This window comes from Hoplias malabaricus, chromosome 18, assembly GCF_029633855.1.
Source record: "Hoplias malabaricus isolate fHopMal1 chromosome 18, fHopMal1.hap1, whole genome shotgun sequence".
Lineage (NCBI taxonomy): Eukaryota > Metazoa > Chordata > Actinopteri > Characiformes > Erythrinidae > Hoplias > Hoplias malabaricus.
Window position 1 is genome coordinate 18,825,757 of NC_089817.1, and position 15,793 is coordinate 18,841,549.

Consider the following 15,793-nt stretch of genomic DNA (forward strand, 5'->3'; position numbering starts at 1 on the left):
ACAACATCCTTATTTAAACTTAGTTCATTTGTTCAACATCAGTCATCCACAAATGGAGCCAGTTTAGGAAATGTGTCATCACCTTCTCCTGACTCAGGATCACCACGTTCATCCTCAAAACCACCATCCAATGCAAGCATAACATCCCTACACTCAACTCTAGGCCAGCTCAAAACATCTGGTAAGAGAGGTCAGGTGCTATGCAAATATTTTTAGTGCCCCTTTTTGTAGTTATTAATGTGGGATTTCAGTGTCACCTTCTCCCTCTTTTAAAGATTCTGGTTCCAAAGATCAAACAAACATAAGTACATCACTAGTAGGAGACACAGCAGTGACTTTGACTTCACTGACCACAGTTAGCTTAACTACAACAGGTGAGGTTGCCAAATATAATAGCATTTACTAGGTTTTGCAACAATTGTATTATCCAGATTGAATACACTGGAAGAGTGCTGTGATTAGTGTTGTAGAACTCAAGCCCAGTTTCTGTCTTGAAATAACTTTGTCTCCGTTAGTCAAAAGCTCCCTCCATTGGATGTCTTTGGAGAAATAGCTATTTTTATTGTTTAATTATTATTTAATTCAGATATGAGTATCCATGAATATCACTGTAATTAACTGCTTATGTTTTTTTCTGTGAATACAGGCATTATTAAAAAAAATTAAATTTTTTTCCCTTTTTCAGGTTCACAGTCTACAGATCAAACAAATACAACTGCATTGCCAGTAAGAGGCACAGCAAATTGGTCTTCACTGGGCACATTTAGTTCTCAAGCTACAACAGGTAAGATGGCAAAATAGAGCGGCCTTTAGTAGGTTTTTCTCCTGATTGAGTGTACTGGAATCAGGATTGTAACTAGCAACTATCACTGTGACTCTTGTCTTGGCCTAGAGGTAAGGCAGACTCATAAATTGCTTTTGAGGGTTTGTACATCTGGCATAAAAAGCAGCCTAAAGAAGAGTCTCCCTACGATGTCATTTGGTTGCTCTTGGTACACACGCATCTTCCCCTAGTGCTGTTACACAAGGTGTTCTCCAAGGTTCAGTCCTAGGCCCTATACAATTCATCATCTACATACTGCCACTTGGTTAGATCATTCACAGGTCTTAATTACCATTGCTATGCAGAAAATACTCAAATATACTGAGCACCAAAAATACCTCCACTCTGCCCCACTCTGCCCTTATTTCCTGCATTTGGGATCTGAGACACTGGATGCATGCCCACATTTTGAAACTCAACACAGAAAAAAACTGAAGTCTTGCTCATTGACCCAAAGTCCACTCTATCAAAAATTTCTGATACTACACTTAACTTTGATGGTGTGGCGGTAAAACTTCTCCAGTTGTTTGAAATTTAGGTATACTTCTTGACTCCCTTCTTTCCTTCCAACATCATATAAAGGCCCTAACCAAACCATCCTTTTGTCATCTACGTCATATTGCTCGCCTTCGTCCCCTGCTTTCTGTTAAGGATGCTGAAATTCTGGTCCATGCAATTTATCTCTTACCGTTTAGACTACTGTAATTCTCACTTAATTGGCCTTCCTTTTTTTGCACCCCTATTGTCCTATAAGATCATTGAGGTCCTCTGAGAGCAGTCTTTTGTCAGTACCCAAATTCAAATTAGTTACCGCTGGTAAGGTTCAGTGTGATGGCACCCAAGCTCTGTAATTCTTTCCTGTCTTCCTGTCTGCTCTTCATTTTCTGCCTTTAAATCCTAGGTAAATACCTATCTCTTCTCTCAGTACTTCTGCACTTTGCAGCTGTAAGTATCTTCTGTTTTCTTTTTTTGTTTCTCTTTTGTGTAAAGCATCCTTGTGTATTAGAAAGGCGCTATATAAATGTAAGTTTTTATTTTTTTTATTATTATTTATTTAGAAACAGAAATTTTATTGAATATCTTAACTATGACTGGCTAATAAGGAAAAACAAATCATGCTCTTCTCATACACTATCCGTTTAGTCCATTATTTTGACTAATGTAATATTAATGATAATGTGCATTTTCCCCGCCCCTACTTGCTGTGTTGTAAGTTTTACATTACCATGTCTGTACAACCTGGATTTATAGTCTTTGATTATTTTAAGTATCCTGAAATATTTTGTAGAACATCTCTAAAGAAAAGATTTAACTCAGCATAATCTCTGCCGTTTTTCAGTGACAGTTCCATTGTCAATATTACATTTTCCAGACATCTGGAAATCAAGAATAAGGAGGTGCAGGTTTTAAATAATGTAAATAATATTCTTAGACAATATTTTATTTATTGTTAGATATTCTTCTAAATATATTATAAGCTATTTTCATTTTTAAATATTAATATTTATTATTTAGTATCTTTCATACAGTTGAAATCATAAGTTTACATATACCTTAACTATTTCATTAAAACATTCCTCACATTTAATCCCATATTTTAAGAAAGTAAACTGTCAGAATAATGCCAGATACAATGATATATATATATATATATATATATATATATATATATATATATATATATATATATATGTGTGTGTGTGTGTGTGTGTGTGTGTGTGTGTGTGTGTAAACTTCTGAGCCACTGGGAATGTGATGGAAGTAATAAATGCTTTTATATATATATATATACTGGGAATGTGATGAAAGTAATAAATGCTTTATATATATATATATATATATATATATATATATATATATATATATATATAAAAGCATTTATTACTTTCATCACATTCCCAGTGGCTCAGAAGTTTTTCAGAAGTATTAGGTAGCATTTCTTTTAAATCGCTTAACTTGGGTCAAATATTTTGGGTAGCCTTCCACAAGCTTCCCACATTGCTGGACTTTGGTCCATTCCTCCTGTCAGAACTGGTAATAAAAATAATAATAATAATAATGATAATAATAATAATAATAATAATAATAATAGTAACATTATATTATATTTATATAGCACTTTTCAAGAAATCAAAGACGCGTAAAATAGTCAGTACATAGAACACTGAACGACAAACAAAACTGTACAGAAATACAGAATTCAAAACATTAACAAACAGTACAGAACAAGCATGAATATATTAAGTTTGAGGAATATTATAAGCAAGGGAGAAAATATATATTTTGAGGTTTCATTTGAATATAGAGGGAGCTGGAGAATGTTGACCCAGAGAGGGAAGAGAGTGTCAGAGTCACAGAGCACATCTAGAGAAAGCACGATCACAATAGCTGTGGAGGCTGGAAGGAGGGACAGTGAGCAGCCCGGAAGACCTGAGAGTGCGGGCAGCAGAGTTCACAACAAACTGAAGTCTTTGGACAGAGGAACAGCTAATTCCAAAGAGAAGAGAGTTGCGGTAGTCCAAATGGGTGGAATTGAAGGCATGAATAAGATTTCAACAGTGGATTGAGAAATAGTTGGCCTGATTTTGGCAATATTACGCAGATGAATACATGACATTTTGATTATAGAACTGATGTGACCACTAAGAGTTGAGTTGAGGATGACCAGATTATGAAACAGGGAGGAGGGAGATACACTTGAATTATCAATAGAGAGAGAAAGGGAACCAACATTTTTGAGAACTGATTTGGGACTGATTAGCAAGAGTTCAGTCTTCTCACTATTTAACCTGAGAAAGTTATGATTCATCCATTTCCTGATTTCCAATGAACAATTTTTTAAAATAAATTTATTACTAAAATAAATCTTTATATCATTTTATAGCAGTGAAAGTCAAGATTAAAATGATGCAGGATATGTACAAAGGGGAAGCATGTATACAATGAAAAGAAGGGGCCCAAGGACTGATCCTTGAGGTACACCTGGAGTGTCAGGATAAATGTAAGAAGAAAGGGTAATGAACTGTTTTCTGTCAGTTAGATATGATGTGAACCAGTCCAGGGCGGAATCATCAACGCCCAGCTCCCACAGTCTGGAAAGAAGGATGGGGTGACTTACTGTGGCAAAAGCTGCACTTAGATCTATCAACAATAGGATACAGAGAGAGCCAGAAACCATAGCTAAAAGGAGATCATTCAATATTTTTATTAAGGCAGTTTCAGTGCTGTGGAAGGGACGGAATCCAGACTGGAAAGGTTAAAAAAGATTGAGTTTCAAGATAGTTCTGAACTTGACTAGCAACAGTACGTTGGAGGAATTTGGCCAGAAAAGGAAGATTAAAGATAGGCTGAAGTTTACTAGAGCCAGAGGATCCAAACCAGGTTTTTTGAGTAGAGGAGTGACTGCAGTGGTTTTGTACGTAGATGGAACTTGACCAGGTTGATTGATTAATAAGGTTAATTGAGTTGTGAGATGAGGGATCAAGGAAGATTGACAGGCTTTAGTTAAAGAAGAAGGAAAAGGGTCTAGTGAACAGTTGTAGCTTTAAATTTCATTAAGATATTAGCAGTGAAAAAGGAGAAGTTTAGTGACTGTTGAAAAAATATGGCGAGTATTTGAATTAACACTGTAAATAAGGCTGGACAAATAGGATGATTTGTCTGCATGTAAGGCATCTCTGTAGGCAGCTAGGTGCTTCTTATAGGCCTCAGCATGAACTGAGAGCTTAGACTTCCTGCAGAATCTCTCCAGCTTATGGCCAGTCTGCTTCATAGTGTGTAATTCTTTAGTGTACCAGGGAGAAGAAGAAATAAAATAAGTTACTGTTGTAATTTAGTCAGGTTTGTAGGTCTCATTGCTTGTGCAGGCTTTAGATGGGCTGCCTCTAAATTTTCTGTGGGCCTGAGGTAATGGCTTTGTGATGGCCACCCCATAAAACTCACTTTGTTGTCCTTAAGATAGGCCTTAAAATACACCTAACAGGTACACCTTCAATTAAGTCAAAAAAGGTCAGTTAGCATATCAAAAACTTCTAAAACTAAACTATAGTTTGTTAACAAGGATTCTGTGAAGAGGACAAATGAGTTTTAATGACTTCACCCTAATTGAATTCAATCATACAGACTGTGAATGTGCTACAAATTAGTTTATTTCTTTTTACTTTTATATTCTGAAATATTGTTAAACTGGTCTCAGTCTTGACTTGGTCTTATCTCTAATAACCTTGAGTACAACACTAGCTGTAAACAACTCCTATTTGTCTGGGATGCCAAGCATTATGAAAACACCACTGTAAATATTTAATTAATATTCTGTGACTTTTTCTTTTAGGTGTGGATTTGAATTTTGCTTTTTCTATTTGTCAGGTTCAGAGATTACAGAGCAGACCAACACAAGTACATTGTCAGTAGGAGGCACCGCAATGACTTCACTGACTATAGTTAGCTCAAACACTACAACAGGTAAGGTAGCTAAATACAGTGGCTTTTAGCAAGTGTAACTAATCGTGTATAATCTAAATAAGGAACTGTCGCAGTTCCCCCTCTGATCATAGATAAACCACTTAAAACCAAATGTCTGTTTACCAAAATGTCATATTTAGATGTTATTTCTAAGAAGAAATGCCATAATTCCTTAAAAGTCACATAAATGTAAATTTAAATTTCTGATCTTATTCATTATACACGCATCTATGAATTTGCAATTAGTCCCCACATTTATTTCCACTTAACCCTATACAATTCACCCAGTCAAACGCCCCACATCAACAGATTGAAAGAATTGATTCCAGGTAATAAACCCTGGCTAAATCCACTGGGTTAAGTAAACTGCAGTTTCAAAGCAGGAATACTCAACCATGGTATTGACTGCTTACTTGCACATTGTATGTATTTTCGTATAAAAAAAACACTATACACAAGCATGTTAACAAGGTAAAAGAAAAACTTGCACTAAGAACTTTTTTTTAAAGTTGATTTATTTTAATGTTGCTTTTTGCTTTTTATGTTGCTTTTTTCAGGTTCAGAAACTACACATCAAACAAACACAACTATAGTGTCAGTTACCACATATAATATAACAGGTGGGCTAACAGTCAATAATTAAGCAAAATGACTTTCATTTGTTTTTTTCATTTGTTCATTTGTTTTGTTTTTGAAACTTACCATACGAATAGGTTCTTGGAAACTATCTAAGATATTTCCTTATGCACCAAATTGATTATTCATTCATATAAGAAAATGAAATGGACACTGAACTATCACTGGATTAGACCTCCTACCTCGTATCTACATTCATTGTTCGTTTTATCAGCTCCACTGACCATACAGGAGCACTTTGTAGTTCTACAATTACAGACTGTAGTACACCGGTTTCGCTGTATACTTTCTCATCCCCATTTCAATCTGTTCTTCAATGGTCAGGACCCACACAGGACCACCACAGAGCAGGCGTGATTTGGGTGGTGAACTATCTCGGCGCTGCAGTGGCACTGATGTGGTGGTGCCGTGTTAGTGTGTGTTGCAATGGTACAAGTGGATAAGACACAGCAGTGCTGTTTGAGTTTTTAAATAGTGTCCACTCCCTGTCAAATCTGTTAGACACACCCACCTCATTGGTCCACCTTGTAGGCCACGTATCCCTGTTGGTGCTTCTTGACCTAAGTGCAGCCTTCGATACAATAGACCACAATATTCTCATAGAAAGGTTAGAAAACATGGTTGGAATCACAGGGACAGCCCTATTATGGTTCAAATCTTACTTAACGGAACGTTATCAATTCGTAAAAGTAAACAATCTAAATTCAAATTATTCAAAAGTAAGATTTGGAATTCCACAAAGCTCTATTTTAGGACCATTACTATTTACATTATACATGTTACCGCTAGGCACAATTATAAGAAACCATGACATTAACTTTCACTGTTACGCAGACGACACACAATTGTATATTTCAGCCAAGCCCGATGACAAACACAGATTAAAGAAAATAGAGGACTGTGTAAAAGACGTGAAAGGCTGGATGTTGCGTAACTTCCTCCTTCTAAACAGCAACAAAACAGAGGTCCTGCTTTTGGTTCCAAAAGTGGCAAGAAATAAATTATCAGATTTAATTTTAAATCTAGCTGACTTTCCAGTTATCCTGGTTCAGCAGCAAAAACTCTTGGTGTCATAATTGACCCGGAATTATCATTTAATCAACACATAGGTAGTATCACTAGGACAGCTTTTTAACATCTTCGCAATATTGCTAAGATTAGAAATGCCTTATCCCTTCAGGACGCAGAAACATTAGTACATGCCTTTATTACTTCAAGGCTTGACTACTGTAACGCACTACTGTCAGGATGCACCAGCAGCAATTTAAGAAAACTTCAACTAGTTCAAAATGCTGCAGCTAGGGTCCTCACTAAAACTAGAAAATTTGAACATATCTGCCCAGCTTTATCATCACTTCATTGGCTGCCTGTTAAATTCCGCATTGACTACAAAATTTTGTTATTAACATATAAAGCTCTACATGGGCTTGCTCCTGAATATCTTCAAGATACAATTTCCTATTATGAGCCTCCACGTTCACTCAGATCACAGAATACTGGATTTTTAATTCTTCCCAGAATTCAGAAGGCCTCAGCTGGGGGAAGAGCCTTTTCTTATAAAGCCCCCAGACTCTGGAATGATCTTCCAGAAAATGTTCGGGACTCAGACACAGTCGCAATCTTCAAATCTAGGCTAAAAACACATCTGTTTAGTTTATCTTTTGGTAGCTAATACTCGCCCATAGATAAAGGCGGCAGATCAGGGAATTATAGTAAACTGAGACGCTGGTGCTGTCGTCCCGCCGCTTCTCGCGATCACTGTTTGTTGACGGTGGAGCGGAGGGATGCCAGTGTTTCAGGATGCTCCCTTGTCTGTGTGTCCTTTTGGTTCTCTCCTTTTAGTTAAAGCTGTCATAGTCAGATCTGTCGGAGTCATTAGCCACACTCTGGAAATTTTCATATTTTCTACTTTACAAACACAAAACAGTTCAAAACTAATTCCATCCCTTTACATCTTTCCGAGTAAACAACTGCCCACCTGTCTGTCTGGACACTGATGGATGACTGTCGAGATCCTCCTCCACGCTTCAGACCAGCTGCCCACGCTCCAGCAACCACCAAGTGCCTTGAAGCTGTCCCTACACTGAAGTTCTCATGGACTACTAACTATCATCACCAGTAGATTGACCAGAGGAGGATGGGTCACCCCTTGTGAGCCTTGGTCCCTCCCAAGGTTTCTTCCTCAGCTGGGGGAGTTTTTCCTTGCCACTGTCGCCCCTGTCTTGCTCACTTGAGGGTTTTACATTTTGTTTTTACATTTCATGTCAAATCTTAGTCTTACTGGAATTCTGTGAAGCTGCTTTGTGACAACATCAGTTGTGAAAAGCGCTATATAAATAAATTTGATTTGATTTGATTTGATTTAGATGTAAAGTCAGAAACATTAGCTCAACTGCTGCTGAAGTGTGTGGTAGTCCTCTAATACTTCATCAGTGGACACAGGATGCTGCCCTCTGGACGCTGTCAGCTGGATGTTTTTTTGTTGTTTTGTTGGAGGATTATTCTCAATCATGCAATGACACTATAAGGGCTTGAAAACTCAAGTAGTGCTGTGTCTGAACCACTTGTAAAAGCACAACACACAAACACATCATAACCACATCAGTTTCAATGCAGCACTGACAATGATCTAAATAATTCCTGCTCTGAGGTGGTGCTGTGGGGTTCCTGACCAATGAATGTGAAATGGGGATAAGAAGGTATGCAGAGAAACAGGTGGACTTCAGTCTGTAATTGTAGAACTACAAAGTGCTGATGTATTTTCAATGGAGCTGATAAAATGGACAATGAGCGTAGATACAAGGTAGGACTATACAGTGGTGTTAAATGTCCTCTCTAATCATTGAAAAAAAGTTACAATTCATCTCTGTTCATCAAAATGACATATTTAGATGGTATTTTGATGAAATTATTATTTTAAAGTGGCCTAAACATTTAAATCTAAGCATTTTCCTTTATTCATTATGCATGAATCTATGAACATACAATTAGCCCCCACAAATGTGGGATATTAATGTTGCTTTTATGTTTTGTCAGGTTCTGAAACCACAGATCAAACTAATACAAGTATATCTTCAGCTACCATATATAATACAACAGGTAAGCTGAGTACATTGACTTTGATTTGTTTTAGCATTGTTCAGATTAAAATAACCAGATGAGTTGGCTTTTGGTGTTTATGTCTTGCTACTCTGGTAGAAAATGGATTGAAAGAAAAGACATTTCCTCATGCGTCAGTTGGATCATTAATTCATGTAAGAAATTTATATATACACTGAACTGGTCACTGGAACTATCACTGGATTAGAACCTTGTATCTACATTCATTGTCCATTTTATCAGCTCCATTGTCCATATCCAAGCTCTTTGTAGTTCTATGATTACAAACTATAGTCCACCTGCTTCATTGTTTACATTCTTATTCCCATTTAACCCTGCTCTTCAATGGTCAGGACCACCACAGAGCAGGAATCATTTGGGTGATGGATCATTCTGCTGCATTACACTGACATGGTGTAATGGCACTCCTACCTGGTTGGTCCATCTTGCAGATGTAAATTCAGAGACCATAGCTCATAAGTTTCTGCACAATTGTGTCAGTAGTTATTCATTATTAGACAGGCTGCTGTTGGCTGGGTATTTTTGGTTGGATACAGGTAGGTGTTCCTAATCCAGTGATCATTCATTGTATAATTGTGATAAAGAACAATACATTGCCGTTAAAATCACAATCTGATCATTAGAAAACCCTTAAAATTCATTTCTGTTCATCAAAATGACATGCAATACCAGTCAAATGTTTGGGCATGCCCACTCAGGGAGGGTTTCATTTGTTTCGGGCCGTTTTCCACATATTGTGAATGTAGAGTACCAGTCAAAAGTTGGACACATCACATTCAAAGTTTTTTCTTTGCTTTTTATTATTTTCTACATTCTAAAGGAATATGGAAGACATTAAAACTATGTAAGAAAACATATGGAATTATGTAGTAAACAAAAAAGTGTTAAACAAACCAGAATGTTTTATATTTTAGATTCTTCAAAGTATCCCCCTTTTGCTTAGATGATTCTTGGCTTTGCACCCTCTTGCGTTCTCTCAATCAGCTTCATGAGGTCGTCACCTGGAATGGTTTTCGGTGAACAGATGTGGCCTTAATTTGGTCAAGAGTTAATTTGTAGAACTGCTTGCCTTCCTAATGTGTTTGAAACTATAACTTGGGTTGTGCAGAGGTAGGTCTGGTACAGAGTTATATACAGTGAATAGCCCTGTTCCACCAATGACTGAATAATGACATATGACATGTACTGTACATAGAGGTTACTTCTATGTAGTAATGCCATAATGCCTTCAATGTGGCTTACATTATAGGCATGAAACTCTGAATAATATACTGCTGTTGTTGGTGCTGTTTCTGTTTTGTCAGGTTCAGAAATTACAGATCAAACAAACACAAGTATACCTTCAGCTACCATATACAATACAACAGGTGGGCTTAAAGAGTGAAACATCTTTCATTTGTTTTAGCATTGTTGTGTAATCCTAATGAAACTAACAAGATGTGTGTACCTCTTGTTACTTGGTAGAAAATGGATTAAATTAACAGATATTTCTTTATTCATCAAAGGCCTTTTCATTCATATAGGAAAATTATATGTAGTAAAGCACAATAATAATTAGATAATCATCATGTTATAAAATAACAGCAAGACATATTTAATCTTTCACTCGTTTTGTTATAGTGCCAACAATCATTACTTGCAACTTTTCACAAAACTGTAGTGATCAGTGTGAGTATTTCATTCGAATTTTTCCTCACTGCTTTAAAGAAAGCATTTTTTTTCACACGGAATAATAAAACATTTCTGTGCTTATTCTACATCTCTTGTAGCTGTGTACTACTGGATGATGATCAGTGTTGAAGTAACTGGAAACATGTCTGAAGAGTCAAATATTACTGAATGGGTAAATACAAAAGTGGCATGCTTGTATTACATGTGTAGAGGAAAATGGTTATCTTTAGGAATACATATTTAAATCTTGGATTTGTTTTCATTTTTAGTTATTGACATTTTGATTGATCAGATGATTAATCAGGTAGTGTGTAATAAAATAAATGATAATGCACAAGAACTAACTCTCAAATGTTAGTTAGTTCATGTTATGTAATTTTTATGTAGTAGACAAAAACCCTTTAAGAGAATATGACAAAATACATTCCAAATGTGTTTTGCAGCTTGAGACTCTGTTCCAGCGTCACCTAGGTCGATGTAGCTCTAGCATCATTGCTGCTTCTGCCACCCCATCACAAGTGCCATTCACATTGTCCACTCAGACCTCTGCACTTAGCACTGACTCACAGACCACCAGCTCGGAAACCACATTTTCTGCCAACTCTACTTCTGTCCCCTATATGCAAAATTTCAGCTCACTTACAACAGTTCAGATTCAAAACTGGACATCAGGAAACAGGTAGTGTGACAACCACTGTGTGACTACAGAACCTTTTCATAAATTGAGTGGATCAAATTTTGAAGACAAGACATTTTTTGAAAACAAGAAAAGTTTTTGTAATTTGTAATTAAATAATTTAATATAATAATGAATACAGTTACAGTGACTTGAACTGATTGTTAGCCATGATATTAGTCACAGTCAGTATGGTACTTAATATTGCTGGGTTTAAAATGCATTGCCTTTATATGGTCCCCTTTCGTCAATGACGTTCTTTTTAATAAAATATTTAAAGAGCATAAAATTAGGATTATTCAACAGGCTTTAGTAAATATATGATTCATGCAGTTAAAGTCAACAGTAAGTTTCTGTTCTAATGGCTTAAGTGATGAATGTTCCTTCCCTTTTATTTGCCTGTAGTTCAGTAAAAGAAAATGAAACTACTACCAGCCTCTTTCAAGTAAGCTCCATTTTCTGTTTTATAGAGTAGCTTTTCAGTGTGGTATATTTACTCTTCATTTTATGTCCTTCTTTTTGTGTGTTCTGGGATGAGCTGTGTAAATATCATGCATAATTGACTCTTTGTGTTTCCCTTTCAGAACATTGAGGTCATGTGTGACAATAAGACTGCCATACGGTCAGTTAAAACTATTATTTTCCACTGTAATCTTCTCAAACAGTGCTGAAAAGAATGTCTGAAGCTAATGTTTTGTGGCTAATGTCATATTTTGTCCCGTAGGCAAACTGTGTGTTCTGCATTATTGAAGTTGAGTCAGCCAGCCAGTTCATGCTGTATTTCTAGTGTTATAAGCATAGAACAAATTAACTCCACCATCAAGGGACAGGTGATTGGAAACAAAGTTGAGAGAGTGGGTGAGTGTCTTCAAACAGACGTGTCCAGCACTACATATGAAACAAAAAACATGAAAACAGTGAATAGTTTGTGTATAATACCAGTATTATAATTTTGTAACGGTAGTATGAAACAAATTATATAGCAGAATAACCTAATGTTGTAGATTTGAGATAAATGCATGTCATGTGTATTTTTTTGCTTTGGATGATGATGATTTCCCAACAGCAAAAGGGTTTTGTCACAATAATGGTATAGCGCCTCCCATTGGTAGCTTTGAGATTTGTAATGGTTCTCTCAGCTTTGAAGTCCCTTGTAATCCGAATGTCACCTCGGTAAATGTCTCATGGTAAGTTTGAAATCTGCTGGAATATTTAGCAACATAATACATTTCATACTAAATAATAAATTTTTAAATGCACACTTCTTAAATAAAGCACTACACACAGTACAGTGTGTCATTGCATTGTTTCAGCAGTGGGACCACAGAGAATGTATATGCTTCTTTGGGTATTCACGACCAGATGAACTGCAGCTCTGGTATGTATAGCAAATATATGATATCCCTAGCCTGGTAGTATTTCCTAATGTTCTGCTTTTAAAATATTCACATTTCTTGTATATAACTTAAGTGATAGTCTGCAAGCAGTCTGTAATTTTACATATTTCTTGTAATTAAAACTTATTTGTGAAACTATTTAAGGCATTATACTAAACAATTCTTTTATTTCTCAGAAAAGCCAACAAATTACTGTTATTGTTCTGCCTACTGCAACAGCACAGGTAAGAATTGGAAAAACAACTAAACACATTAACTACTTTGTTTTTCCTTCTTGTTATTAATAACACATTTATTAAATTGAAATAACAATCATCTGTTATTCGTTTTTAAAACATCTGCTATTCTTTTCAAACTTGTTAAATTAAATGTTATTAATGAATTATCCACAGATATTTGGTATACAATTCTTCAAATGTATGAGTTAATAACCAGAATTACAGTTTTCTCAAGCCATAGTTGTTTCTTATTTATCTATTTTTTTTATAGACGCCTATTACAGTTTGAATATTATACCAGGCACCAGCACTGTTGACCAGCTAAAATCATCTGTAAAGTTTTGTTGAACATCCTACACATATATATATATATATATAATATTTTGTTTATAGCAATATACATCAATTTATCCTGCCTTGTAAGATGTAAACTTTGTTTCTTTTTTTACTCCACAGTTGCAACTTATGTTAATAAATCCAATATGTAATGTCACTGAGTATGTCTACACTGATATTTTTTTATTGAATTATATTACACTAGCTTTAATATCTGCTCTACAACACCTAATATATATATTTTTTTTCATTTAGCTCTGGGTGCAAACTGTTGCATAATATTTCAGCAGTCTATGAAGTAAGTTATCTCTTAATGCTTAAAGTAACAATTAAAGGCACACAATAAAAAAAAGTGTATTTGAGAAGTTTCATTACAACTTCTATATTCATTCAGAATTCTACAGTGCAGTGTGCATCATCAGTAAGGTAAACTCATGTATATTATAAAATGTTTTGAGTATATTGGAAATTAAGAAGACATTGATAGCTCTAATTCAGAGCCAACTTGTTTAACTCAATGAATATGTTTTCAGTTTAATAGTTATAACTGTGCGCAGTGATTCCGGGTAAGCTCTGGAACCACCGGCACCCTGAATTGGATAAGGGCTACAGACAATGAATAAATGAAAGAGTTATAGTTGTATATTGTTCATGGCCCCTTTGATTTCAATAATCTGCTAATATTTTTCTAGTCCTCAGAGCTGCAACCTCATTGTGAAACTGAAGTTTGCCGTGAATATATGTTCAGTCAGTTCAGCTCTGATGACTGCTTTACAATACCAGAATGGTGTTCAGATTTCTGGCCCTCTCACCAGAGCTGGTATGGTAATTTAATTTCTTAACCCCTAATATAACAAGGTATTTGTAAAACTAAGTATTTTCATAAAACTTTTTTTTCGTTCTTTCAGCTATTTGTAGTTGGGATAATATTCCAAATCTAGCTCGTCTGCAACCAGACATCCAGGTGTCTCTTAATATCAGCCCTATAAAATTCTGTAAGGTGCCAGACTTGGACAACCTTCTGAATTACTGGTTAGTCTTATTCTTTAAACCTATATTCTTCTGTTTTACCTATTGACTAATATATATTATAGTGACTGTGCAATAATATGTATTCACCAAAATAAAAGAGGTTTTGTTAATTTACTTTTTATATTATTTATTTATATTTTTACCTTATTTGAATGTAATTTTTTGTTCTTTGGTAGTAAACTGTAGAATGCATAATATGAGTAATTTGTGTTTCTTATAAAACATAGTAAAGTAGGAACAGATTTGGCTGTACTTCTGGACGAAACTTGTATCAGCAATGTTGTGACAGCTCCGCCCATCAGCCAGTCATCGTCCACTGCAACCACTATGATGGCCACAGTTACTACCAACACCACTGTGACATTTCCAGATAATACAACCACACTTCAGCCTACACTGGTTAATTCAGTGGTTAATGTAACAGCTTTTACAACTATCACAAATACACTGAACACCACCCCTCCAGTTGTTCTTGCAACTTCTACAACTACGAACCCAACGATTACATCTGTGACAGTGAATACAGCAGGTTGGCTGCATAATCCCACTTCTTCTGTGATCTTTCTGATCTTGTGTTAAATACATGAAATTTATTTTAATATGAACACAAAATATACAGTGTACTGTAAAAGTATTTTGTCCTTTTTACAGTTCTCAACATTTTTTATAGGTATATACAGTGCCTTGTGAAAGTATTCGGCCCCCTTGAACTTTTCAAACTTTTTACCTCACTGAGCTCGAGCTGTTTTGCAAGGAAGAATGGGCAAGAATTTCAGTCTCTCGATGTGCAAAACTAAGAGAGACATACCCCAAGTGACTTGCAGCTCTAATTGCAGCAAAAGGTGGCGCTACAAAGTATTAACGCAAGGGGGCCGAATAATATTTCACGCCCCACTTTTCAGTTTTTTTATTTGTTAAAAAGGTTTGACACATCCAATAAATTTCATTCCACTTCACGATTGTGTCCCACTTGTTGTTGATTCTTCACAAAACATAAAACATTTATATCTTTGTTTGAAGCCTGAAATGTGGCAAAAGGTTGAAAAGTTTAAGGGGGCCGAAAAGTTTCGCAAGGCACCATGTTGCAATAATTTAAACAGCTTCAGAGTTCCACCTTGGGCCACTGTCTGCATAGGTTTTCTCTGGGAGCTCCGGTTTCCAAACCCATGTTTGTAGGTGGATTGCTTTTGCAAAGGAGTCCATAATTGTGAATGTTTTAGTGACTGGATTGATGGCCTGTCTAGGGTGTGTTCCTACACTGAACTGAACCGGATAAAGCTGTTACAAAAAATGAGTGAATGAATTGGAAAGTTGTTTCCTTCATAAGAACACGGTTGCCTCTGTGCATGTGGGCTTTCTCTTGAAAATGGAGTAAATTAATTTTAGGAGCTCTTTGAAATAACTCACATATATAGGATAGTGA

At 35.8% G+C, this 15,793-nt stretch overlaps 1 protein-coding gene across 1 annotated transcript in view; it reads left to right on the forward strand.

Annotated features, from left to right (window-relative positions):
• The first annotated feature begins 138 nt into the window (after positions 1–138).
• LOC136674678 (adhesion G-protein coupled receptor G2) overlaps positions 139–15,793 on the forward strand; it is a 30,009-nt gene continuing 14,354 nt past the window's right edge. Inside the window, exons 1-22 of the mRNA XM_066650811.1 lie at positions 139–181; positions 276–374; positions 686–784; positions 5,189–5,284; positions 5,842–5,904; positions 10,345–10,407; positions 10,661–10,708; positions 10,810–10,883; positions 11,155–11,390; positions 11,793–11,832; positions 11,972–12,009; positions 12,112–12,245; positions 12,454–12,574; positions 12,704–12,765; positions 12,961–13,008; positions 13,274–13,335; positions 13,459–13,499; positions 13,594–13,636; positions 13,733–13,764; positions 14,031–14,158; positions 14,247–14,370; positions 14,598–14,899. Of these exons, the coding sequence (XP_066506908.1) occupies positions 5,245–5,284; positions 5,842–5,904; positions 10,345–10,407; positions 10,661–10,708; positions 10,810–10,883; positions 11,155–11,390; positions 11,793–11,832; positions 11,972–12,009; positions 12,112–12,245; positions 12,454–12,574; positions 12,704–12,765; positions 12,961–13,008; positions 13,274–13,335; positions 13,459–13,499; positions 13,594–13,636; positions 13,733–13,764; positions 14,031–14,158; positions 14,247–14,370; positions 14,598–14,899 (1,699 nt within the window). The 5' untranslated portion in view covers positions 139–181; positions 276–374; positions 686–784; positions 5,189–5,244. The remainder of the gene's footprint in view (positions 182–275; positions 375–685; positions 785–5,188; positions 5,285–5,841; positions 5,905–10,344; positions 10,408–10,660; positions 10,709–10,809; positions 10,884–11,154; positions 11,391–11,792; positions 11,833–11,971; positions 12,010–12,111; positions 12,246–12,453; positions 12,575–12,703; positions 12,766–12,960; positions 13,009–13,273; positions 13,336–13,458; positions 13,500–13,593; positions 13,637–13,732; positions 13,765–14,030; positions 14,159–14,246; positions 14,371–14,597; positions 14,900–15,793) is intronic.